Source organism: Mustela nivalis (genome assembly GCF_964662115.1).
Source record: "Mustela nivalis genome assembly, chromosome: 7".
NCBI lineage: Eukaryota > Metazoa > Chordata > Mammalia > Carnivora > Mustelidae > Mustela > Mustela nivalis.
Window position 1 is genome coordinate 137686135 of NC_139026.1, and position 24992 is coordinate 137711126.

General features: G+C 50.3%; 1 protein-coding gene across 36 annotated transcripts in view; it reads right to left on the minus strand.

Moving 5' to 3' along the window:
* CELF2 (CUGBP Elav-like family member 2) overlaps positions 1–24992 on the minus strand; it is an 815373-nt gene that overhangs the window by 55167 nt on the left and 735214 nt on the right. For 32 of the 36 annotated variants that reach the window (XM_082738883.1, XM_082738882.1, XM_082738909.1 and 29 more), the window contains 4 exons: positions 22721–22769; positions 14344–14478; positions 6130–6209; positions 1844–2002 (listed from right to left, as the gene is read on the minus strand). In XM_082738883.1, the coding sequence (XP_082595009.1) occupies positions 1844–2002; positions 6130–6209; positions 14344–14478; positions 22721–22769 (423 nt within the window). The remainder of the gene's footprint in view (positions 1–1843; positions 2003–6129; positions 6210–14343; positions 14479–22720; positions 22770–24992) is intronic. The other 4 variants (XM_082738907.1, XM_082738906.1, XM_082738905.1 and 1 more) reach the window with 1 other exon arrangement.

The window sequence follows — 24992 nt, forward strand, 5'->3', positions numbered from 1 at the left end:
TGGGTCATCCAACGGAAAGGGGCATAACGCACATGGTTGAGAATGGATGAAAGCCCACAGGACATAGAAAAATATGTTTTTATAAATGACGTGGAGATGAATTCTTTTTCAGGGTACGGAACAATGTGCAGCTGTGGTCAAAGAAACACATGCTAGAGACAGTCGTCTGCCGTGGGGCGTGGGGGAGGGGCCGGAAGTTGGGGGACAGGCGCAGGAGTCTGGGTTTTTAGAAACGGTGGAGCAGGAAGCTGGATTCTTAGAAATCATGAAAAGGTGAGCCTGACATCCATCTCGGACACCAATTCTGGTATCCACAAACAGATGGTCTATGAATAAGTGAAAAGCACAAGTTTGGGGCAAACAAATGACTGTTCAGCTCATAAGGCATCAACAAGATTCCTTTCTTGTTTCATTAAATTTCAGACAGAGAGACCAAGAAAACAATACGGCAGAGCAAATCTGGGTTGTTTTTTGTTTTTTGTTTGTTTGGTTTTTTTAAGCAAGACCTCTGATGCAATCGCTCCCGGGGTCTCTGTGGCTAGGACTCAGAAATGGCCAAAAGGCAACGGGAAAGTCAGTCAATGCTCTTACTAACAACGCAAGCAACACGAGTGAAGATGGGAGAAGCAGGCGCCGCCTTCGCTGAGCAAACGTGCACTAGGAGGTGTTAACAGCCAGACTGCCCTGGGCACGGCCGGGCGGGCACAGAGAGGAACGGGAGCCACAGCAGAGGGCAGGAGTCCCCGCGCGCCAGCAGCTCGGGCTCGGTGAGGTTGCGAAAGCTCCCGGAGCCTCCTTCCTCGCCTGCACCGGCCCGTTCCCCCGACCTACCCTTCACGGTTGGGGGGCTGTCGTGCAAGCTGTGCAGGCTAATGGACCCCGCGGTCCCGAGGGGGACAGTTCAAGTGCCAAGTGGCAGAATCAGGACAGAACACGCATATACACACACGCACGCGCCCCACACGGGCACACGGGACAGGCCAGGGCACCAGCCCCAAACTCGCGATGCAAATTTACAGTCGTCAGTTGGGGGGGTCCAGCCTGCGGGAGCCGAAGCAGGAGCGCGGGCTAGGGTACCACGGGGGGGTTCGCGGGGGTCAACTAGAAACAAATAAAGACCTGGACCCCGTTAGCTGCCTCCCGCCTCACGGGCGCCGAGGTCAGCACGAGGGCCCCTCCCAGGCTACCCGAGGATCCTGCCACGTCCACGGCGGGGGGTGGGGGGGTCATTGGTCTGTGCGAGGTTTAGCTTGTGCCACGGGAACTGTATTCCACAGCGACACACGGTATTTTACGGGGGGGGGGTGGTGGTTGAAAGAATTGGGTTTATCTGCCCCGAAATAGGATCTCATGTTTGGGTCCCAAACCAATGAAGAAACGTTTGATTTCGTCACTGCGGTTCCACAGGGAAGGGCCAGGACCACCGAATGGCCAGGCCAAGGGGGCTTTGGTGGTGGTCCCGGCGTGGACTGTGCTCACCTCTCCGGCCAGACCGGCCTCGGGGTCGCTAGCCTGTCCTCAAGCGTGCCACCCCCTGTCATGCGAGACGTTACAAGGTCTCGGAAACAGCGGTTGGAAACTTGGCCTCGTGGGTCTTGGCTCAACGGACCTCAGGCCAGAAGGAGTCACGTCCTGATGCTATTCGAGTTAACTCGGACAACTACCGGGCACCGACGCTGATCTCAATCATTTCCCCAGATTCGAAACGGTCCCACCCGGAACTCTTTTGAGAACTTTGTGTGTGTGTGTGTGGGGGGGGGCGAGGCGCTCTGGGGAGGCCACAGCGGGGACGGCCCCCTCCGCCCTCTCGGGGACCCGGCGCTGGCCCCAGCCGGGCACTTACCGCCAGGTACTGTGGGGTGAGTCCGCCCAGCCCCGTCAGGTTCCCCCAGGTGGCAGTGTTGAGCTGTTGCATCTGCTGGGCCAGCTGCTGCTGGAGGCGTCTTTGCTCCTTGTCCTTCTGAGTGTCCGCGAACTTCACTACGATGGGCGAGGAGCAGCCCTGTGGTCAGACACAGCGGAAAGTGAAGAGGGGGGGTTACCGCCTGGCTGAATCCTCCCGTGACACTCAGCACTGGACCTAGCTCTCCCAACTATCTAGGAGCACATGGAACCTTCTGGAAGGATTTTTGTTTGTTTGTTTGTTTGTTTGAATGGCCTGATATTCCTTCTTCTTCTCTGACCAGTACCATCAACCGAAAATTCCAGATACTGCCACTGGTTTCTCAGGGGATCTGGCGGTCGGTGAAGCCAGTTGCTTTCTTGCTCTGCTTATTACACTGCCTCGCCTCCTGTCTTCGCGTGTCTTCCTCCAACCTTCCCAGGACCTCCTTAGAGACAAGAGACCTTATCAACGTTCTTTAATGAAGCTTCATGGTTCGCTTGCCTGCAAGACAGACTTGTCTGTGTGTCTGCCTGTCGCGCGGAGGAGGCGCGGGGGACAGGAAGGAGAGATACCGCGCTGGGAAGGAACATGTCCCTCGTTCTCGTCTTTATTTTTTCCCTCTTTCCATTGCCGGGGCTGCTGTTTTGGACTTTGGAGCGCGGGAGTCCTCCCGACGCAGCAGTAGAGATGGGAGAGGAGGGTTTTGTTTTAGGAAACGTGGATGGGGGAGCAGGAGAGCTTGAGGGCGCAGGCCCGGCCCAGCGGCCCAGGGAGGCCTCTCTCCCTTCTCGAATGTATCTACTGTACCCCCCGCACCCAGGGCTCCTGCACCCCGCCAGTCTCTGCAGCGTATTCTAGTGAAAGCAGCTGTGCGGGACGTGGCAGGAGGCCTCTCCCTGGCTTCTCTCGTCAATGGAGCTCACCGTTCTAGGTGCTTCTCTTCAGTTTCTGTTCCCTTTAAAAGGCAGTAAGTAGGGGCAGTGGGGGAGTGTGTGTGGCCAAGGGATACAGACTAGAATGAATTCATGTCCGAGATGGAGAAACTCATTAGGGAAACTAAGGGTCTGCGTTTCTAGCAGGAAGACGTCCCTCCCTGAGCTGCTCTGGAACATTCGCCCCTCAGCCAACAGGTGGCAGAGACACGAGTTCCTCCCTCCTCACCCTTCTCTCTCTTCCTAGGGCTTGCCTACACATCTCATCACCATTAAAGCTGTGGAGGTAAAAAGAAGTCATTCTACCTGGGTGATTAAAAAAAAAAAAAAAACTTTCATTGAAACTCAGCATGATAATAGACCTCTCTCTCCCCTCTCAGAAATTTTATATTCCGACTTAAATGAGCTCTCTTTCTCGTTCCCTTCCCCTTGGGTCATTTTTCTTTCTCCTAGAAAACAAACCTGCATGTGCTTTTTTTCTTATCACCTTGAGTAGTTAACTGGGGATGTAGCTGTGAGTATGTGTGGCTACCATGTCTGTTAGGAGCAAAATTTTAAAAAAATGTGCGAAAAGCGAGGTGGCTGGTTTCAGTTTGAACTTGCAGGGTCCCGGTCTTCAGCACGTAGCCGCGGCCACAGGACAGAACGTTAAATGTCAGTCAACCGCGTGAAAATAATCTTTCCACCACTTAAAAAAAAAAAAATCTATACTTCATTTTTCTTCTTCTGCTCCATATTTCAGCACTTCGTTGCTTGAAAGAGAGCAAAATACTCTGAAGATGGAAATTAGACAGAGGGAGAGTTTTGTATGGAAAGGGCTGTTACTGTTGTGTCTAATTTGTTCCATAAAAAAATCATAGCATCTCCTCCTAAGAGTACCTTTACTGTTTTTTTTTTTCTTCCTTAAAAAAAAAAAAAAAAAAAAAAAAAAGATAAAGAAGCAAAATATAGGTCCAAAATAACTTGTTTAAGCCGATTGGAGGAAAGTGGAAAAACAGAAAGTATGATATAAAAATTGTTTAAAGAACATGTTCTTTTAAACTTTAACATTCAAATCATTTTGAATTCAAGTTTCTTAGATAATACATCTTGGTTAAAGATGTGAGCCAGAGTCCTGAAAATAACAAAATTAGTTAAAAAAAAAAAAATCCAACAAACTTCGGTTGTACAACTATAATGTGACTGGCATATGATAAAGTCTTCCATTTAAATGTCAATATTTTTTAAATTCAATGAGAAATTTCAATGTCTGAGGGTCCCTCTGTCTGAGCCTGGGTGTTCCAGATTTAAAAACAAGTTGTACCAAATTTGATTAAAAAAAAAAAATTACAGATGTTAATACCAAAGGGTCAAGGATTTCCTAAGAATGAATATGCCCGATTCTCTCCTGCAGATTCTTTTCATTCTGAGCCCTATTTTTCTTTGGTTCTGGTTCATACCCAGGTCTGTGCTACGTTCCCGAGCTCTCTCCCTGCGGGAACACAGGAGAACACAGACCAGCGTCCTCTGCAGCTTGACTCAGGGGGCCCTGATGGAGGAACTGGGGTTAGAGCTGAAAGAATTTAGGTTAAAAAATCATCTAAGGTACCAATCACTAAATTACAGGAAATAAAAATGATTACAGAGGCACATGTATGGAAGTTAATAAATACAGGTGAAAACTTTTCTTTTTTTTTTCCTTCCCTAACCATACTTTTTGATCTCCAAACTGAAGGGTGGCTGGGTTTCAGACCGATCCCAATAATGGAGCAGCCGGAGAGAAAGTGGGGGACAAACACAGCATCAAGTGTGACTGCACGTCGTACAAGACTGGATCCCTAGGTATTTCAAATCCTGCTAATTATCTCTTATTGTGGCCGATTTTCACCTGAGCTCGCCTTCAGGTAGGGGGGTGTGAGTGTCTTAAAAATGCATTGCACTGAAAGGAAAACACAGTGATTATATAAGATATGTTAGGAATATCAAAGTCAAAATGAAGCTCAAAAAAGACAATAGGCTTTGCAATGCTGATATCAAAACTCAGAAAAGTACAGGAAACACTTAATGACAAGGCCATGCACACTCCTTGCCCCCCTGGTCCACCCACCTTCCGCCTCACTGTAAAAAAAAATTGCCCACAAAACATGACGTGGAATGATCACTTAGCTCCCAGCATGCTTTGGGAGATGCAGCATTGCAAAAAACGAACAAAACAAACAAATAAAAAAATAAAGAAAAAATAACCCTCCCCACAGAAGGAGGTTAAAAAAAAAAAAAAAAAAAAGAAGCGCAAACGATCCGTAAAGAAAGTTTTGCACATTAAATAAAATTGAAAATATTTTGCTTTCCAGAAGATGAAAACGTAACTTCAGGTAACACCACAGGGCCACCTTGAGAAAAGATCACCCGTACACAGATATACAGAGTACAGAACATGCACTCCCAAATGATTCTACCAGACAGTACAGAGTAAGTCACAGCATATCACTCTTGGAATGCTTTTGTGCAAAATTCTGAAAGGCCAGACCCAAATCACAGACTAGAAGTACAGCGCCATCTATCTACGTGAGTGGGCGAAACACTCACATAGGCGTATCTAATCTTCCCCCAAAGCCACTATCTCTCATTAGGAGACCAGATTTGAGCCTTCATGTTTCTTTCATCATGCGTTTTTGTTTTTGTTTTCAAAAAGACGAATCTGATTTTTCAAGGGATTCTCGTCCATTCACATTTTCACTGGTTAAACAATGTAGGAGAGGTATTAATTTTCTCCCGACATTCTTGATGCAAAAACACAATTCTGTTGGACTAAAGAGAACTTGAGTCCACATTGAAGGGAGGGGGGGAAAAAAAAAAGAAAGAAAAACAGAAAAAGGAAAAAAAAAATTAAAAAGAGCCCCGTGACTGGCACAGGAAGGGGCTGTAATTTGGAGGGATGGCAGCTAAGGCTGACTCTGTACCAACCCCGGACCAGGAACGGGCTGGGTCCTGGAGAGGCCGAGGAGGAGTCGTGGTTTACATCGCATCATGACTGCTGTGCGGCAGGGCCCAGGGCCCCTGCAATAAAAGGCTCAAAAAAATAATGTACAGCACGTGGAAGGTTCTACTAAATGCATTTCAAGTCATTAGGGGAAAAATTCAGAGAGCGAGAGAGAGAGAGCGAAAGAGAGAGAGAGAGAGAGAGAGAGAGGATGAAGATGAATGAATGAATGGGAGAGATGGTGGAAGTGTCCGTCTGTGATTGTCACTGAACAATCCGCACAGGAGAGAGCTGCTTTACCATTCCCCATCATTTGCACAAAGAAAACAAAGAAAGGGCAGATGATACAGTACCTCCATGGTCTGAGACTGATGCATGGCTTTGATTGCATTCTGTGCCATTGCCCTTGTAGAAAATGTGACAAACGCACAGCCTGTGGGAAACAAGGGGACAGGGAGCAGGAAAGACAAAAAACAACAAGACAAAAGGGTTGGACGCTTGTTAAACCAACACAGTCTACGAGAACTGCCACAGGACGCCACTGTTCTCAGTAGTACATAAAAATCAACAACTTCTCTCTTGGTTTTATCTTAGTTTGCTTTTGACTCACAGTGCTGACTTGCTAATCTGACCAAAGCAGAAAGATTTATTTATTGACTAGTTTATTTTTTTAAATGGAGACGAGGGGAACGTAGTTGGGCACTTTTTTTTTTTTTTTAAGCCACGGGGGGTCTGAAACTAGCAAGATCTAGTCTGCATTTTCTAAAATAAAAAGTTGCTATTTTACATTTTTCTCCTTCGCTGATCATATCGACTCATTCAGGCTTCTGGATTTCAAATTCTAGTGCTGATTTTTTAAGCAGCAAATAATAAAATCCTCGACACCCAGAGGCCAATTAGCAAATAAAATTCCAAAGGCTCGGAATGTCAGCAAATTAATACATCTGATCTCTTCTGGGTAGTTAAAACATATACATGTATACGCATACACTGATGTGATTCAGATGCAGAGAAATGTACCCCATCCTGCAGGACCTGTTTAGTGATAATTAATTATGAACAAAAACAAATGCTCTGTTACTCTGAGAATCGTCGATAGTGCATATGAGGCGAAACTTTAAAACCTGCATTGGATTTCTAAGTTGTAGAAAATCTTTAGAATTTTTCCAAGTTGTGGTTTCTGCTATGCATCCGGGATCTGACCTCAGGTTTAACATCCACCAGACAATGTACAGTTCTCTGAACGCTTCTGGTGAGACCCACTGAACTTTCCATGGCTCTTTATTTCTTGTGCCGTAAAATCACCAGAACCCACAGCGCCTGCCCCAGTGCCTGGTGGCAGGGGCTAGCCACCGTGCAGGTCGCCGTTCCAACTACATGGCTCATTGCCCTTTTCACTAATAAAAACACTGTCTGCTGAAATTTACATTTTCTTCATCGTGCACCCTTGGGCTTCTTAGAGAAAAAGACTGTGAAATTAATGCAGATTCAGGCTGATTTTATAATAATACCACAGCACACTAAAAGCTTAGCTAAAGCAATGCAGACTTATTTCACTTATGATCTCTAATGACTTTAAAAGTGCATTGATTTTCAGCTTCTTTAGCTCTGCACAGTTTGAACTTAGGTATCAAAGAATAATTTAGTGTTCCACTCAATTTCTTCAAAACATTATTATTATTACTACTTAAAAGATTTCCAAATGAGGCAGATCTAAACACCGAGAGACGGGAGCCTGCTGTCATCTCAGAGTGAATGCAGGAAAGCGGGATACTGGCATCTGCAATGCAAGATTATTGCCCCTGTGGCCAGTAAACCAAACAGAATGTTCTATGTCCAAAAAAAAAAAAAAAAAAACCCCAAACAAAGAAAACAAACAACCCCTCCCCAGCAGATTGTTTGGTTTATGTAAATCAATTTGTGAGCCATAAAATATATTTTCTTCTTTTGCTCTGCCTGAGTACCTGGTGAGATTATCAAGTCAATACTGTATTAGCACCTTTTAATCAAACAGCAATAAGAGAAAGCAACACCTGCCCATTATCCCCAAAGCACAAAAACATCCAGTCATGGAAATAAGTCAATGCATTTTTTTTTTTTTTTTTTTTTTTTGCATCATGCCGTAATTTTGAATACAACAAAACTCTGAGTACACGGGAGAGTCCTCTCTCATTGACTTCCCAGTTACGCTGGCCTCAAGAAGCCTGCGGTCTAGCTTGCTGTGAATGCCGAGCGGTTTCGTACACTTCTCTGACATTACAGCAGCTAGTGAAGCTGACTATTTAAACACACTGCCTGCTCCTCCACTGGCTGTAGCTTCTGTTGTCAGGGAAAGCGATCTGGAGCCTTCTCTGAGGCATCTAGAAGGTGTGTGTGACAGCGTGCGACAGAGGACAGCACGTCTACAGGCTTCCATATTGTGACTCAGCTCTACAATCTGAGAGCCCCAAAGTTACCGTCTGTCTCCGAATAATACCCCTTCAAGAACGTTGTGATTATCATCGGCATCGTTAATGGAGGCGAGAACACTAGGATGTGTCTTCTTCCGTTTCTTGAGACGACAATGGAATTTGCTTTTGCAAATTCTCTAATGGAAATATACCTGACATCACGTGAAGCCTGGCCTAACTCTGCTTTTAATAGTCAAGAAGGCTGTTTCATTCACTTTATTTGCTCTGATTATCCAGGAACATGTGCCAAACTGACAAGTTTCTGAATGGAGGTTAAGAATGCATTAAAAAAAAAACAACACATATAAAATGTCAACAGAAATCAATAAGGCACAGTTTATGCATTTACCACAATTTCAGAACAAGGAGAACTTTTTCAGTAACTTAGTGAGAAAGATACAGCAATTAGCAGGTCTCAGAAGTATTAGCAATAGAACCATAAAATTCCATCTCTATAAACTTGAACGACTGCTCTTTCCTCCCTTAAACTTGCAATTAAAAGCTTGACTGATGTTTCTAATTACAGAACCCTTACTGCATCCCCTCAAAAAAGAATATCTGACAAATCTGATGACTCCTTTAACCTTTTTACTCTATTGGCAGTGGTGTAGGACGAGAGAACCTGTTGCGTCAGGGGCTGTCAAATTCGGGCTATGTACGGTGTTCAGTTACTTAAGAAGGAAATTACCGTCGTTTGTAAAGGGAGGGCACGTGTTGGAAGCTTCCCTCCCTCTGCCTTTCTGAACTTCCACAACTTCAGAACCCAATGTTTCATGGCCGGGTAGCTTGTTAACCTTTGTAATTTCTGCTCTAGTCCTCTGGTGAGATGTTAATTTTCTTTTCCCCATCACTGAAAACATGGTGGCGGCTTTAGGATTACGCCTCAGATCTGTGGCTTTTCACTAATATAGGGTCATATGAGCTTCTTCCGTGAAGACTGGATGCCAGCTTCTCTGACCTTGTAGAGTTGGCCCTCCACCGTTCTAGAATGTCTCAGGGTCAGCCCTCCTCTGTTCTAGACGAGTGGATGTCCTGTCTCAGTAGTCAGTTCTCTGGCTACTGACTAAAACGCAGGAGAAACTAGAATGGGGCCAAAAAGATCACATGTACCAAGATAAATAAAGCTTTTAAAAAATTTTTTTGTTGTTGTTGTTGCTTTTTGTTTTGTTTTGTTTTCCTTAGGTAAGGTAGTCTGTATATCATTGTCTTAAAGCTTCTCCATATACGTAATAATAGCAGAAAAAATAAAGGAAAAGTCTGTCCTTAACTGTGGCCAACCTGTCATTTACCTTCCAATTACTTATTGTCTCTACTACTTTCAGAATGCCAGAGCTTCCTCACAGAAACGAAAGGAACCGAACTCCTCCTCGTTCAGTGAGGTCGCCTTCTTGCTGCTAAAAGAGATAAATGATTGACTGGAGAAAGGTTTCTCCAAGTAATTTCCTCCTACAGACGGGATCTAAGGAAAGCACGTGGCCCTGTCACAGAGAAGATTCTGGAACACATCTATTACACTTGTCATCTCAACCGAAAAGCTGTCTTACGCTCAGGTGTTCTACCCTTTCTCTCAGCGGCAGGAGAATTTTGAGAGAACGAGATGAATTCTTGGTCTGTGTCAGAAAAAGCCAGAGAGCGAGCGAGCGAGAGGGGGAAGGAAGGAGAGAAGGAAGGAACTTTTCAAAGCACGTCTAACGCCAGGGCCTCTTGCTTTTCTGCCTCTTCTTTCAAAGAGAAGCAGCAGCCTGCTAGATTCCAAACAAGGAGGATAATTTAAAATAACTTGGGCAGCATGAAAGCACTTGCGGCCTAGGGAAGACTTGTTTATAAATTCTCGTTGTGCCAGAGAAAGTTCTTAATGCAGCCAATTTTCCTTGTTGTAGCTTTCTAGCAGTGGCAGAATTTATGAAACGTTCCTATCACTACCACACGAGAGCTTCCCAACTACCGTGCGAATGGACCATCCCCAGTTAGTTCACTGGGAACCGGCGTGGAGAGACAGCTGCTCCGTGCTGCCCGAGGCTGAGGGCAGAGGGGGACTTACTGCTTTGCAGAAATCTCACCCCGGTGAGGAGCTTCAGAGACTGCCCTCAGAACGACAAAATACAGTTCATAACCCCGGGGTATTTGATACGCGTTCCCACGTCTGTTTAGATGCTAAGCGGGCACGCCTAAGACGTCCTGATCAAAACCCAGTCCGCTCCAGGTACGTATTTCCAAAGTCAAAAGCCCTGTCCTGATATTCTGATCAGATATAATGGAAACAAATGAAGATTTAAGGGCTAAAGCCAGTCTGGGCTTGCCAACAGCCCCGAAAATACTGCCGATTTCATTTGTCAAGGGTTTTGGCAGGAGGACGTTGGAACACTGTAAACACAGCTGGAATATTCTTAAACAAGCAGAGAGTTACCTTACATGGCAGTGCAGATCTGACTACACTTCACGGGGAAAGGAAAAGGAGAGAAACTCTTTCCTGGTCTCCGAGTTACGGAGAGTCGTTGCCAGGGTGCAGAAAACAAGCCGTGTAGACTGTACCCAGACAGCCCATTCTGACTGTGGGGTTACAGGTAAGTGAGAACATGTGCATCTTAGGAAACCAACAGGCTGAGGGGACACTGATAAATAAATTCACGGGTGGAGAAGACTTCCAGCCTAGATTTTGAGAGCAGATGCCCCATCCGACTTCCTGTGCATGGGCTCGTGGTATCCTGCTGGCTTTCGCCAAGAAGGTCCGTTCGGCAGGCCTGGGAGGCTCGCCTGCTGTTGCAAAAGGATCTGAGTATCATGAAGGGGCTGGAAAACACCTCAAACCAGGTTTTCCAAATGAGAAAAGGTGGCAGGATGGGTTACTGGCCCCAGAGGGGAAAATCCATGCTTAGCTGCGGGCACATTGCAGAGATAGAGTCAGACTCCTGATGCTCGCTGAGCGCTGGTTTCTACGTGCTTGGTAGAGGCCAGCTGCTGGGCCATGCGCAGCCATGGCAATTCCTAGCGAGGGGTGGGCCGGGGGGGGGGGATCTGATCTGGAACATGCCACAAATTGGGGGGCTTGCAGAGTCCTGATGGGACTTTACAAACGCTCTTTCTCGCCAATATGGAGATGACGATTTTTGTTTTAATGATGGTGATTCTGAGCCAAAGTCCAGAGCTGTGGGCCCCAGCAGCCCACCACTCCGCATCAGTGGGGGAGCCCTGATCCTACAAGTCTGGGGAAACCTTGGCTTCGCAGCCTGCAGGGAGCAAGGGAAGCCATGGAGGTGGCAGAGAAGACCGGACAGGAGACACGTGGCGGAGAAAGCCAAGGACCGCCTCTTTTGTCTTCATTCTTGTAGCGGAAACGGGCAGGAGTAAAGCCAGGAAAGTGAACCAGTGCTCTGGACCTCTCCCTTGCGACCAAACGGTGTGAGCGCAAAACCTTTTTCCTGACTAGCTCATATGCAGTTTAGCATTAGAAGGTGCTTTCCAGAGCAGCTCACCTTTCTTTTCACTTAGTTTTTATTTATTTGTTTGTGTCTCAAACAGCTGAGCTAGCAACAGGCAGGGAGACGAGAAATGCTGAGCACCCTTTATCTGCAGAGCCACTAATGGGAGACACTCATTAATATTTGATTGAAAACTGCAATTCTTTAATGAAAGCAAAATAGTGGCATGAAAGAGAATTGTTCTTTTCACAAATACACTGATTCAGGAGCCATGCCCTGTACCCGGGAGTTCCTGCTTGAAAAACCGACCACTGTCCAGCTTTGTATTTCAGAACAAGTGGTTATAAATGAGTATTTCCTTTTTTGCCATAGGGAATTCTCATCAGATCCCCAGATGAGAAGGAGGAGGAGGAGGGGGAAAAAAAAAAAAAGGGAGGGAGGATCTGCTTTTTACACGGAGCCATCATTTGCATAAAATGCAGGTGAGAATGCTCCCGAAACTCCTGCAGACATCGGCCTCTCTGGTGCCCTCGTGTCCGCGGCCGTGTCCTGCTCTCCCCGGCGGGCCCGGGCGCCTGGCAGATCTCATCCGCGGAGAAACGCCGTCGGCTCAAGCCGCTGAAGATGCTCCTTGTTACTGTCTCCCCTGGACAGTCGGGGAAAGTGTCTGGGGGCCCCGGGCCCGCAGAGGCAGAGCAGGAGCCAAGGTCTCTCTTAAGCCAAGCCCTGGGACAGGAGTGGGGCAGCTACGGGGACTGCTGCCATTCACAAAGGGGTAAACTGAGGCACAGAGCTAGGACGAGGAACTCGGAAGGCCTGGGACTGGATCTCGGGGTCACTGACCTCTGGGCTCTATAAATTTCACCACGATTAAGTGAAGAGCGTTGCTTTCTGTTCTGTCCCCGTGCTACATGCCTTGGGGAAGGCGAAACTGCCCAGACGGGCGTGTGGCTGAGAATAAGGGGAGAGAAGAGGGGTTCGGACTGCTGCGTTGGCCGTGCGACAGGGATTGCAAAGACAGGATCACATGTCCCTTCTGTGTTTGCTTTTCCGTCTAGCCTCACTGCCTTTTCCCATGGGGTTCTCCTCTACCCGGGGTTGGTCCCCTCGAGCGGGTGGGTAGCTCTCACAACTGCTGGCAGAGTCAGAGGACCCCAGGCGACAGGAGAGCTCTTGGGGAGTGGGTGTGCCGGAGTGGAGATCACAGCCTCCTCCTACCCCCCTGGGGCTGTGTGGCCACGGGCCTGGGCGGCTGCCGTGGGTGACGCCGGTGACCGCGTGGGTGGCGAGCCACGGCTCGGGGTCTGCAGGCGAGGGTCCCGCTCAGGACCCACCTGGGGCGGCTGTGGGAGAGGCCCGTGTTTGCAGGGAGGCAGAATGACGACATTGGCTACTCTCGGGGAACGGCCCAGCTGTCACTCTCCTGCCTCCTTCCTTTTAAAACCACCTTCGGAAGAAAACACGAGCCCCGCAAGCTGGAAGCTGTTCTGCCTCCTGCTACTGTTCCCTCGACTACCTCCATGCGGGGCTCTGGAGGCGGGTGGAGGCGCGAAACCTTCGTGCCCTGTGCCTTCCCCTCTAGCAGCTAACATCGTGAAGTTTCGTGCCTCAAAGTCAAAAGAACAAATGTTCTTCCCCACATGGTGCTGCGGTTAGCTAGAAGGAGGGAGATGGGTGAACGTCAGTGCTTTGAGACGTCAGGCCCGGCCTTTCCTTCTAGCACCGGGAATGAGACGGCAGTGCTGGCCCAGAACCAGAGCCCGGGAACGGCAAGAAGTTTCTCATCAGCCCCGCGGAAACCGCATCAATGAGCTCATGAATAGAATGAGACCCTCTCTGCGTTACAAACGTGGGGATCTCTTAGAAGAGGTGAAAAATATGTCGTATGCCTACGCTCTGACTGCAGCCTCCTGGGCCGTCTTGGGAAACACAGTCTGACGGGGGTGGGCGCCGGTGACCGCGCTTCCCAGTGGTTGAGGAAGGGTCTGTGTGGCGCTGTCCAAGGAGAGGAAAACACAGAGAGAAAATGGGTCTTTCCAGTTCCCTGGGAGCGCTGCTGGTGCTAAACTGCTGGTTTCTGTCAGTGCTCGAAGCCACCGCCCCTGCTCCTGTCACGGTGACAGAGCTGAGCCTACAGTCTCCTGGACCAAGACACCTCTCTGCCACTTCATGAACTTCCCCGATCGGGCCTCCAGGAGCTCTGATCTTGAAAATAAAACCCTGATAGCCCGAGACGGGCCCATCTCTTCTGAGCCCCTGCCTGCTCTGCACTACACGGGAACACCTATGTCCTCCCTTGGTTTCTACCGCTGTCGGGTTTCTCCTGGGCACAGGCAGGGAGCCAGAGACCGAGATGAAAAAAAACCCCTGTCCTCTTTCCTCCTCCACATCTCTCCCTCACCCCCAAAACGTACTTCAGTTTGAGGTCGGAAGGGCTGTACCACGACAGGGCGGCCCGTCGGCTTCCCCGCTGGCCGGGAGAGCCTGAGACAACACGCTGGCTTCCAGACCTTCTCGACCTGAGAGATACAAGGCGATCCCTTCCGCTACGGTGAAACGCTCACGGTGGATAACTCGACCGCAGGGGACACGTTACAGGGTAACCTCTTGCTGCGTGCGGTGGCTACGTCTACCTTGACTGTGACACAGAGTTCCAATTAGCACGTCAGCGGGGAGACTTGATAGACGGCCCACTCACCTCGACTCAGCCCGTCGGGCCCCCGGAGAATCCGGCATTCTTCTATCTGGCCGAATGGAGAAAACATCACCCTGATATCGTTCTCGTTACATTTCTTCGAAACCATTCCTATGAACAATTTTCGGTCTTCCACGGCTAGGGGATAAAAATAACGAATGAGCAAAGGCCATTCTGATCCCTTTGCTTGTAATCAATGCCTCATTACTGCACCAAGCCGGGGGCGGGGGGTCATGTGAGAGGAAGCGGCGCTCCAAGGCCAGCCCTTCCGACTTGCGGGCCTGCTTCCTCCTCCACAGCCAGCCCCGCCACCCTGCTCTCCCCACCCAGCCCTTCCTAGACACCGCTTTCCTCTGTGAGCTCGTCCTGACCCATGCGACACCTTCAGAGGACAGATGCTGTGAAGTCCCAACCCCCGCCCCACCCTGTTGGGAAACTCGCAGAGCTTCGGGGACAGGTTAAGCCCCACGTGCTGGCCCAAGGCTACCGTGGCTGAGACATACGTGGGAATGCGCCTTTGAATTTTTCTGTAGGTGTTCTTTTAACTTGAATGACCGAGAAAGAAGAAGGGTCAGGGAAAGAAAAATAGGAAGAACAGAGGAAGCATGATAGAAAACACAACTTTTAAAGATTTTATTTATTTATTTGACAGAGATCACAAGTAGGCAGAGAGGCAGGCAGAGAGAGAGGAGGAAGCAGGGCTCCCTGCTGAGCAGAGAGCCCGATGCGGGGCTCGATCCCAGGACCCTGGGATCATGACCTGAGCCGAAGGCAGAGGCTTTAAACCACTGAACCACCCAGCCGCCCCAGGAAACACAACTTTTAATAAGGCACTTGTTGGAAAAAGCCTTCTCCCCCAATTTCAAATAGCTTGGCCCCGTGGATTCAGACAATAAGGAGATAAGGGAGATGCTCCTCTCTCTGGAGAGCCAGTAAATGACCTGCCGTCGGTCTATCCGTCCGTCTGTCCATCACGCTGGCTCTGCAGCTCTAACCACAACAAAGCATGGTCTGCATTTCTGACTGAAGAGCAAAGCCGCTGTAGGGAGAGAACGCGACTGTGGCCACTGGAGAATCCCACCGGCGCCACGCTCAGGCTGGAACCCAGAACAGAAAAGACCAACCGCTCTGCTCTTGGCAACCGGAGCCAGGACTCTCGAGGACCAGAAACGCGTTCAAGTGTCATGACAAGCACACACCAATTCCAACCTTGGAAATGGCCAGGAGGGAAAGACTGGGAAAGGTTTGCCTCTGATGACTTGGGAGATCTTCCTCAAAATCTACAAGCTTGCGCTCAGGATAAGAAGCCTACATTTAGCTTCAAAGGCTCAATTATCACTGATTTCAGGACAGCGTTTGCAGCCTTTTTTAGGAAAGAGCAAAAAAAAAAAGAGAGAGAGAGAGAGAGAAGGCCCCTTCCAGAGGTCTACGGAGAGGAGTCTTGCTTATTACTTCTTGTGTTGCATTTTAATCCATTTCTTAGAACCGCAAGCAAGGGCAGCCGGCCAGGCAGCACCTCACCCCGGCTGGCTCGGGAAGGGCCCTGCTGTCCACCGCTGTGTGAGTCGTATCTCACCTTTGCTCTCTAATGGGTTCTTATCTCTGTCTCCCTTACTCTTGCCCTGGACAGTCTCCTTTTCATTTAATCAACAAGAATGCATTTTAGACTTTGTAGGGTGAGGTGCTCTTGGTGCATGAGTCCACCTGGCTGGGTTGGGGCAGGATCGGTCGGGGAAGCAGGGATGGGGCCCGGGGAGGTGCCCTCTGGAGCGGCGCCGTCCAGGAGGGGAACCGATCAGTCTGTGACGTCGGCTGCAGTAGCTGAAGCCTCGCGTGGCTCCTGCGCACTTGAAACGTGGCCAGCCGTGTGACTGCGAAACTGCATAGTTACTGTGATTTAACTGCAACTAATTTAAATTTAAAAAGCCACAGGTGACCTTCTAGAGGACAGTGCAGCTCTGAGAGGCCCCTCCCCGACAGCCACTGGAAGGGAGTGATTTGAAAGAGGTTTTCTGTCCTTCTAAAAGATACCCCCCCCAAGCCCCGTGGGACAGGGAAAGAACTTGCCTGGGGTCACTCAGCAAGGGGGGGTCCTAGCCTGGACCACACCTGCTGTCCCACTCCTGGCTCCAGTCCTGTCTCCTGTGACGTTTCCTCGGAGAGCAGAGGAGGGAGAGGAAGCCTCCCGTGGACAGCAGGGCCGGGTCAGGAGACCTGCCTGGTCCCAGCCCTGCCACCTCGTTGATGTGTGACCCTGGGGAGTGAGAGGACTTCTGCGGACCTTGGTCTGGTCACCCACAAAATGGGTTTAAATTCTTCTCTTTCCTTGATGTCCTTCTTAAGGAGCAAAGAGAGGGGGGCCCTGCTACATGGCTGGGGTGACTGAAGTACTTGGGGGTGGGGCAGAAGTGCTGAAGCCCAGAATCCCACCCTCCAGCTGCACTCTGCCCTCAGCAGCTCCTGAGTCAGCGCAGAGAAACCGGGGCGGGGGGGGGAGGGTCTGAGGAACCCGGGCGGAAGCTGCGACGCCGTAACACCATGAGTTACGGATCGTGCGCCAAGAGCTGGAGAAAGGCTTGGCAGAGGAGGATGCGGCATCTAAGCTGGACTTCAAGGAGCAAGGGCGAGCCTGGGAGACGCGTGGGGGCAGCGCACGGTGGGATGGACCGAGGAAAGCAGCCAGGTTTCGGCACCACAGGCATCATTTCCTGCTGCTCCCGTCGAGAGGGGCCCAAGGTGTCAGGACAGGAACACCCTGGGTTAAGCCTCATCGGAGTGGATGTGGGCAATGGTGTCATCGGCTCTGAGTCATTGGGGGAAGCTGGTGAGGACCTGGCTTCCTCCCTTAGATGAAACAATCTTACACTGAAGCTCTTTTCTCGCCCATCCGTGCAGGTGAGCTTCCAGAGATCTACGGAAAAGTGGTGGAAGGAAGCATCTGTGCTCACCAGCACTGGGACCACCAGGGGGACGCGGTGGCCCAGAGGGAACACAGCATCCCCCCCGATGGGAAGGGATGGACTGAACATGGTCACGCAGGGAGCAGCAAACTCCGAGTCGCAGTTGTGACCTCCCCCTGCGCCCCTCACCATCCCTGGGACTTTTACGGGAGGAAGCTGTGGCTGGGATCTTGAGAGTGAAAAAAAAAAAAAATTCTGCTGAATTTCTTCTTATCCCGAAGGCTCCCCTTTTGGTTCTTTCAAACAGAAGCAAATGATAAATTCCCAGGGAGTCCTTGGTTTCACTGGGAAACCTATCACGATGGCACAGGGCTCCGGCGGATGCTGGCATAAGCACAGTGAGCAGCTCCCGAGTAAACAGAAGAATGATTTTTTCCTAAGATGTGTAGTAAGAACTGGAAGCCATCTGCCAACAAACCCTGGCTTCCGAGGCATCCCGCCGGCTAAACCCGGGTCGGGAGAGGGAGGAGAATGCTCTCTTCATTACCAAACTGTCGCTAAGGAAATAGAACGGAAACCTACACCATCCAGACGCTCTCCGACATGCTGATGCCCTCCCGTGCACGCGCCCCGTCAGGGAAGCTGGATGTTTGCAATCCCTCGACCGCCCTGGTCCCCCGTGGTCCTGACAGCTGGGACCCTGTGTGCTTTAAAGGGCAAATGCAGAGAACTGCTCACTCTCTGCTTTCTTCCCCCCTCAAATTTTCCCGGTGAAAACTTTTCTGTAGAACTTAGTCCTGGTATTCCCAGCCTGAGGATCCCTAGGCGGCTTTGTCAGCATTTTAAACAAACATAATTATCCTGCGTTCACTGAACTTTCCATCGATTTTTGATGAATTTCTTGGTGGGGTTTATTCCTCCGTGTCCATAGGCAGGCAGCGGCTCACTTTGGTTTCCAGTCCACAGGAATGTGGATTGCTTAAAGGAGCATACTGTGTCTACAGTATTGTGTTAAGTGCTTTACGGGAATTAAAAAAAAAAAAAAAAAAGGAAGGAAAGACTAGGTCCCTGTCCTGCAGGGGAAAAGTCTACTTTCTTTAAGGCTACCTGACAACTGGCCGAGGGAGGACACCTTTCACACCGTGCGCCGTACAGGTGGGCTGACCCCATCACCTGTTACGAAGGGACGTGAAGCTATCCCATAACCAGCGACCATTTCAAGTTGTCCTCCCGTGGTGTGGGAAAGGGTTAACATTTTAAGTTTTAAGTGGGGACTTTTCTAAGTTCGGGGAATAGAAACTTCGTTTCTGAAAAACCCCTAATTGTGAGTCTGTGCGAACGCCCTGGTGTACAATCTGTCAAAGTCACACCTGGATTCAGGGCGGCCTGAATTAATTAACAACTTTTCAATGTGTTAGTGCTAACATATGGCATTTAATTACTGCCTCCAAATCCGTGAGTCTCTCCACTCCGAATTTCAAAATTATTTCTTCCTCGTCGAGTGCCTCTGAAGGTGAGAGAATGGGGGTGCCCACGAACCCCATCTTTGGCGGAGGGTTGCAGGCCTCCGAGCTCCCCGACCGTGTTCCGTCATCTGGACCCACGAGCTCTGAACTCAGGGCACGGATGCCAGGGGTCTGGGAGGCCTTGGGAAGAGAGGGCTTACTTGGCATCTCTGGACGTGGGGCTCCAAGCAGCGCCGACAAGCTGTTAGGTCAGAGGGTTAAAGCAGGGGCATTTATGCTCTGTCTACAGCGTCAACTAAAGCAAAGTAGAGCAAAACAAAACAAAAACACCAACTCTCTCAAGCAGGGGCATGACCCAAGAGTGAACACTGGTTTGTACTGGCTGGTTGCTGAGACCCCAGGCCCAGAACCGAAGGTGACCTCTGCGGTTTTCTTAGCACTCACTGCCAGACTGACTTCAGATCCGGCAACTGACTTTACTTTTCCATCTTGCACAGCTGGTACCTTTTTCTGCACAGCAAACAAAGCTGGAAAAGAGGCCCTCCCATGTACACAGAATGAAGAATGAACGATGGTGGCCCTGTCTGCACGAGGGTAAGTTGCCATCTGGAACCCATGCCTCCTCAAGCCTCTGGCCTTGCCCTTACCGAGAGTACGTGGTATAAGCATGGTAAGACAACTTGGAATCTGAGCTTTGGGTATTTATTCACTGTGTTCTTCCTAAAGACCCCAGCACTTTATTGCTGATCCAGAATGGGATTTTTTTTCTTCTTCTTCTTTGAACACCTGCCACAGTTAGAAGCACCAGGGCAGAAGTAAAATGCTGTGAGTTTGCAGAAAGATGCTAGAGACTGCAGCTTAAATCAGAGCCAATTAAGAGAGCAGGCTCTAGGAGGCCTGGAGATCTGGAAAGCCCATGCAGGAAAATCCTGAAGGGCACGGCAGATCCGAGGGAAGCCCAGCAGGTCTGGGCTCGCCATGGAGGTTCTCTTCGTCAGAATGTCTAGATGGACAAAAGGGCTTCCAAGAGTGATTGCTTTCTGGAATTCATCTGTCCATCACTAATTAATCCGTGATTAGCAGCCCTTTCTTGCTCAGCAAATACAAAGTTTCCGAGAGCCGAACACACTGATAATGAAGATGGTAACTGTCTAAACTGTGATGAGTCCTTTGTGCCGTCCGTAAATGTCAGCAAACTCAATAAAGGTGCAATTAGAGCTCGTTATCTCCCTTTCACAACTCCAGGAGCTACCGAGAGCATCTGGGCCAAAGAAATCTTTGTGCTCTCTGAGCTTTGGAAACTACGCTTACCTGTCAAAACTGCCATGTGAAATCAGAAAGGACTTGCACCTTTTAACACTTGCTTTAGAAAATGATGCGACGCTCCTGATTCCTCGGCCAGGTCCGAGGAGAACCCTGAAGCCCGCTCAGTCTTCGCAACGCTCGGCATAGGCTTTGCATCTCCATGAAGAAAAATGCGTTAAAGGGCGCTTTCCATCCGCTGATACTTTTTGAACCACCCCCCCACCCCCGCACTGAAATGCAGAAAGTGAAGGTTGCTCCCCAAAGCAAAGGAAGATCTGGCCAACAAGACGGTTTGCAGAGGTGGTTTTTCCCTTCGTGTGTACAGAGCTATACCTTGCGATGAAAGGGAGCCTCGACTGCTCAAAATGCAGGAGCACAGCTGCCTCAACCAGCCACACGTGCGTGGACGACCCGGCAGAGTGGACATTTACTAAGGGCCGGGTATCACGTGAAGCTCTTTGCAGATGTCAACTCGTGTGCTCCCAGAGCCACCCTGAAAGGTGGGCGTTACACGAGTTCAGACTGTGGACCACGCAGCCCCTCTCACAGCCAGAGATACGGGGGCTGGGTGAGGTCACAGGACCTGCCCAAGGACCCAGCTAACACGTGCAGGGTCAGGGGTCAAGTCTGGGCTCCTTGAAATAGCTTTTCCCGGGTACCCTGAGCTGCTTCCTGGACAGCGGTGTTTTCAGGTAACTTCGTGTCTTAGTGAAACAGTGTTTAATCCTGCTTTGGCTTCTGAGATTGTGCAAAATGGCTGGCTGACAGCAGTCCTACTCTGTTGCTGTGGTTCTGAACCCGGAGCGGACATCGGCCTCCGCGTCCAGAACCGACCCTGGGAACAAGGTGTGACGTCCAGGCAGCTAGCCTAGGAAATGGATTCTCTGAGCCAGGCATTGTGTCCATAGAGCAGCAAATGCAGAAGAAGAAACCCTTTCATGGTCCCACAACCTGGGTATGTCAGGTCAAACGTTTCCAGCCGTGTTTTCCCCTTCATCCTGCTTCTATAACGGTGATGTAAGGTTCAGAAATAAGACAAAGCTTCCTTCGCGGCCCTTGTCCTGAGACAGGCTAGAGAATTCAGGGTCCAAAGGAAAGGGAGCATCTCTTAGGGGCCAGGAGCTCCCAGATGACCTTCAGACAGGGTTCATCCCCCAAATACACAACTCCTCTCTCCCAGGAGGAACAGAATGGACTGTAAATGTGCACTTCTGGGGTAAAAGGCTCAGGAGTCAGCATGGGCACCTGGTCTTCCACCTGTCGACTCTCTCAGTGCGGAGCCCTAGGAGGCCAGAGAAGAATCTGGGAGGTATCAATAACCCTTATTTTATAGAAGCAGTGGTGTACCATTTGCAAAACACTGTTGTATCTTACGTTGAGTCTTTAAATTGAAAAAAAAAAAAAAAAAGCCAACCTACGGGGTAGTGACCATCCCTCCCATTCATGAACGAGGAGATCCAAGTTCAGTCGTTAAGTGACCGTCAGATCAGCAGACTCAACGTCAGTACGTTCTGTGGGGGTTAGGACAGTGTCTCTGCAGCCCTTTCCCTTATTCTGCTTTAGACCTGGGGCCACAGCCCAGCCCAGCCCAGCCCCAGGCAACAGGCCTGGGGCACAGGAAGTCATCACAGGGTAACTGCTGAATTCTGGATGCAGGGTTTGGGGTACACAGTACAGGAAGGAGGGAACAGACTGTCATAGGGGCGGTGGCAGAGAAGTCGGGGTGGGGGTGGGAGGCGGGCACCCAAGTCTAGTCCCTGCAGACCACCGGGGGGCTGGTGGCACCACGCCATGACTTGGAATTTACTTCCCAACTTCCGAGTCTGTGAAGAAGCCAGAAAATGGGACGCACTGCAATTAGCAGAAAGTACCTTGTGGAGAGAGTTAGACCCCAATCATAATTTACATTTGCAGATATGCAGATCTCTGAGTGCATGGCTTCTGCCCTGATTACTAATTAATGAGCTGCAAACCTGCCTGTGGGAGCAAACAGTGCTGATTATGTTGGTCTGGGGGGACGGAGACGTGCCGCGGTCTGAGAAGGTAGAAGATTCCTTGAACACACACTTCAGTGCATTCAAAGAACAAAACGGGGACAGAAGACGGATATATTGGGAAGCAGCAAGTTGGGGGAGACAAAGTGGCTGTTGGCCCTTCCGCGTCACGGAAAGGTACGTCTCAATGATTTCACAGACCGTGTCCCATGCATATGTTAGCACTGCGCATCCGTTTCAGTAATCAGCTGGCTGAATTCTGAATGAATTCGGATGCCAATGCATCGGTACAACTTAGAGGCGAGTGCCAGGGAGGAACACACCGGAGAGCGGGGTTCCTGGTGGGCGAGCCCGTTCCCCCTCCTCTGCTCTGCACACCCTGAGGTCCTTCCTCCCTGTTGGGTTTCCTGGGCTGCATCGTCTGTGGGCAGGGGACCAACTAGAGGCAAAGGCTACCGAGTCACCACACAAAGCAAGCCCTGAACAGAGGGGCACAGAAAACCATTTCCCGTAACGTCTTCACACATCTCGACACCAGAGACCTACGAGGCGGGAGAGCGAACTTCTGCAGCCTCCAGGTGCAGGGCGAACCCCAGGAGCAGCTCCCCTGCCTCTCCCGGAGCGGAGGCACGTGAGGCCGGCGCCTCCCTCCCCCGCTGACTTCCTCATTGACACAGACAGACAGCAGTACACGAGACAGTCGGTCACCACCTACCGTTGGACTTTTCACTATCTGCAGGTTTCATCTGGATGGGATGATGCATCTAAAAACACAAAAGCGAGACAGTAAAGGCAGATTGAACAACTGCGCGCAGGTCTCCGAAACCCCGCACTCGCCCGCGCGAGACCTCGTCCTGCTCCGAGGACACATCAGTAATAACAGGATCTCTCTCCATCAAACGTAACCCTGTGAAAATGCAGCCTGCTGCGGCGTTCGGGAACAGAACCCTTTGTGTCACTGGGCCCCGTGGCACAGAACTGGGCTTTGCAGCCGGACCTGAGCTTGCAACCGGTTTGGACACTCAGCAGAGTTTCTGCCCGCATCAGACGGGCAGGTTTGGCCCTGCCGTTCGTCGTCACCGCCACGTGATCTCGGGCGAGTATCCTAACTTCCCTGAGACTCAGTTTCCTTATTGGTGCAACAGAGGTGACACCGGCACGGCGGGAACGGAATGCTCAAAGGGCATGAAGGGGGTGTTGTGAACAGTGCACAGGACACGCTGAGAAAAGTGAGCTACTGTTACTCTGTATGTAGTATGTCACACATGTCAATGCAGATGGTCTCTGTTTTGCTGGTGGCCGTTCGCTCTGCTGCATGATCTTTTTTAGATCTCACGGTCATGGGTAATTTGAAGGTCTAGCGGTTGACTGATTGAGGCGCAATTATGTACGTTCTTCAAACACCAATTCTGACCCAGGAATGCGGAGCTACTAAAGGGACGGTGGGGGTGGGGGGCGGGGGAGGAAGGGCAGGAGGCACGGATCTTGCAATCGGGTCTGCTCGGTCCGTGTGCAGGGGCAGGAGGACCTTGGGACAAAGCGGCGCTGAGATCCTGAGTTGCGGTGCCCCGGCGCTCTGTGGCTCTTTACACAATGCCCACCTCACTGTCGCGTGCGATCCACCGAGTGCTGAATGCGACCACCATTTCCAATGAAAATAAATTCCTCCAACAATGCTCAAAGGTCCTTGCACTTCCTACTTCACCAGATCCCGAGGAACCTCAGAGCCCTGGTTTAGATGGAATCACTGGCCGTGCAAATGCTTTTGTTCAAATGGGTCCTGTTCTCGCTGAACCTCTAATCCCCCCAGTGGACTGCCAGCACTTGCAAGGCCCAGCTCCGGGTTTTATCCAATTTAAAGGAAAGCGGAATGGTACTTGGCTCCGGCACTTAAATAATGGGAAATTATCATCAGGCAATCAGGGGTATGTGGAGTTAGTGCCTGGCAGAGTCTTCAAAACACGAGGGGAACAGCAAAGAGGCAGTACTATGGGGGGATGAGGGGCTGAATAATTCCGGGCTGCCTCGTCTGTTCTAAAAGGCAAGATGCTCTCGTGCACAGGACATAGGCCTTAACACGTGGGGTCTGTTCGGATTCCTGCTCTATTAACACATTCAGTTTGTGTAGGAGAGACTAGAACGACAGTGGGACGTCCACGGGTCAGCAAGTATTGTTTCAGAGAGGATACTTTTCGATCTTTTCAGAAAAGACTGGCATTTATTCCTAAAAAGCAGAGTGAAGTAAAACGTGGAAAGGCCTGGTTTGGGTTGGGGAAGGTGAGCTCTGTCCTACGCTAATGCTTGGGGAAGATGGGCTGCATCCCTGAGGGGCTATCCCTCTAGCCGGCCTTAGCCCACCCACTCAGCACAGAGGGGTGAAGCACCCACTTGGGTCTCAGGCTCTAGGCTAGAAACTGGGGGGTGAGGCCCAGGGAAGAAACTCAGGCCCTTTGGGTGCTCGGTGTATCTGGGGGGTGGTTGATGTGCCAACAGTGCCAGGAGCCGTGTGAGAAGTGCTTTGCTAGACCCAGAGCAAGCTTGTGCAGGAGCTCATGGGAGCAGACACTCACTCTGCCTGGGGAAGAAAGCGAAGGCTCTTAGCAAACGGGATATGTGAATTGAGTCCTAAAGGCCACGCTGGACTTGCTGGCAGGAAAGGGGGAGATGGCACCCCGAAACCAAGAGATTATCGTGTGCAAGGCGCAGTGGTGAGAAAAAGCACACTTCCTCCTAGCGAGGAGGCCAACGCGTGTGTGAGGAAGGGCGCACGAAGACGCAGCTGGCACCTGGGTGTCCGATATCCTGCCTACGAAGGGACTGAAATGGTGTCTAAAAGTCAAGGCGGGCATAGAAGATTTGAGGAGCAAGGGCCACGAGAGCAAATCTGAATTCCAGAGAAGTCCTTCCTGGCTCCAGTGCGGTGAGTGGATTATAGAAGAGAGGGACTGGGTGGGCGGAGGGGGGGGGGCGGGGAGACAGCCGAGAGG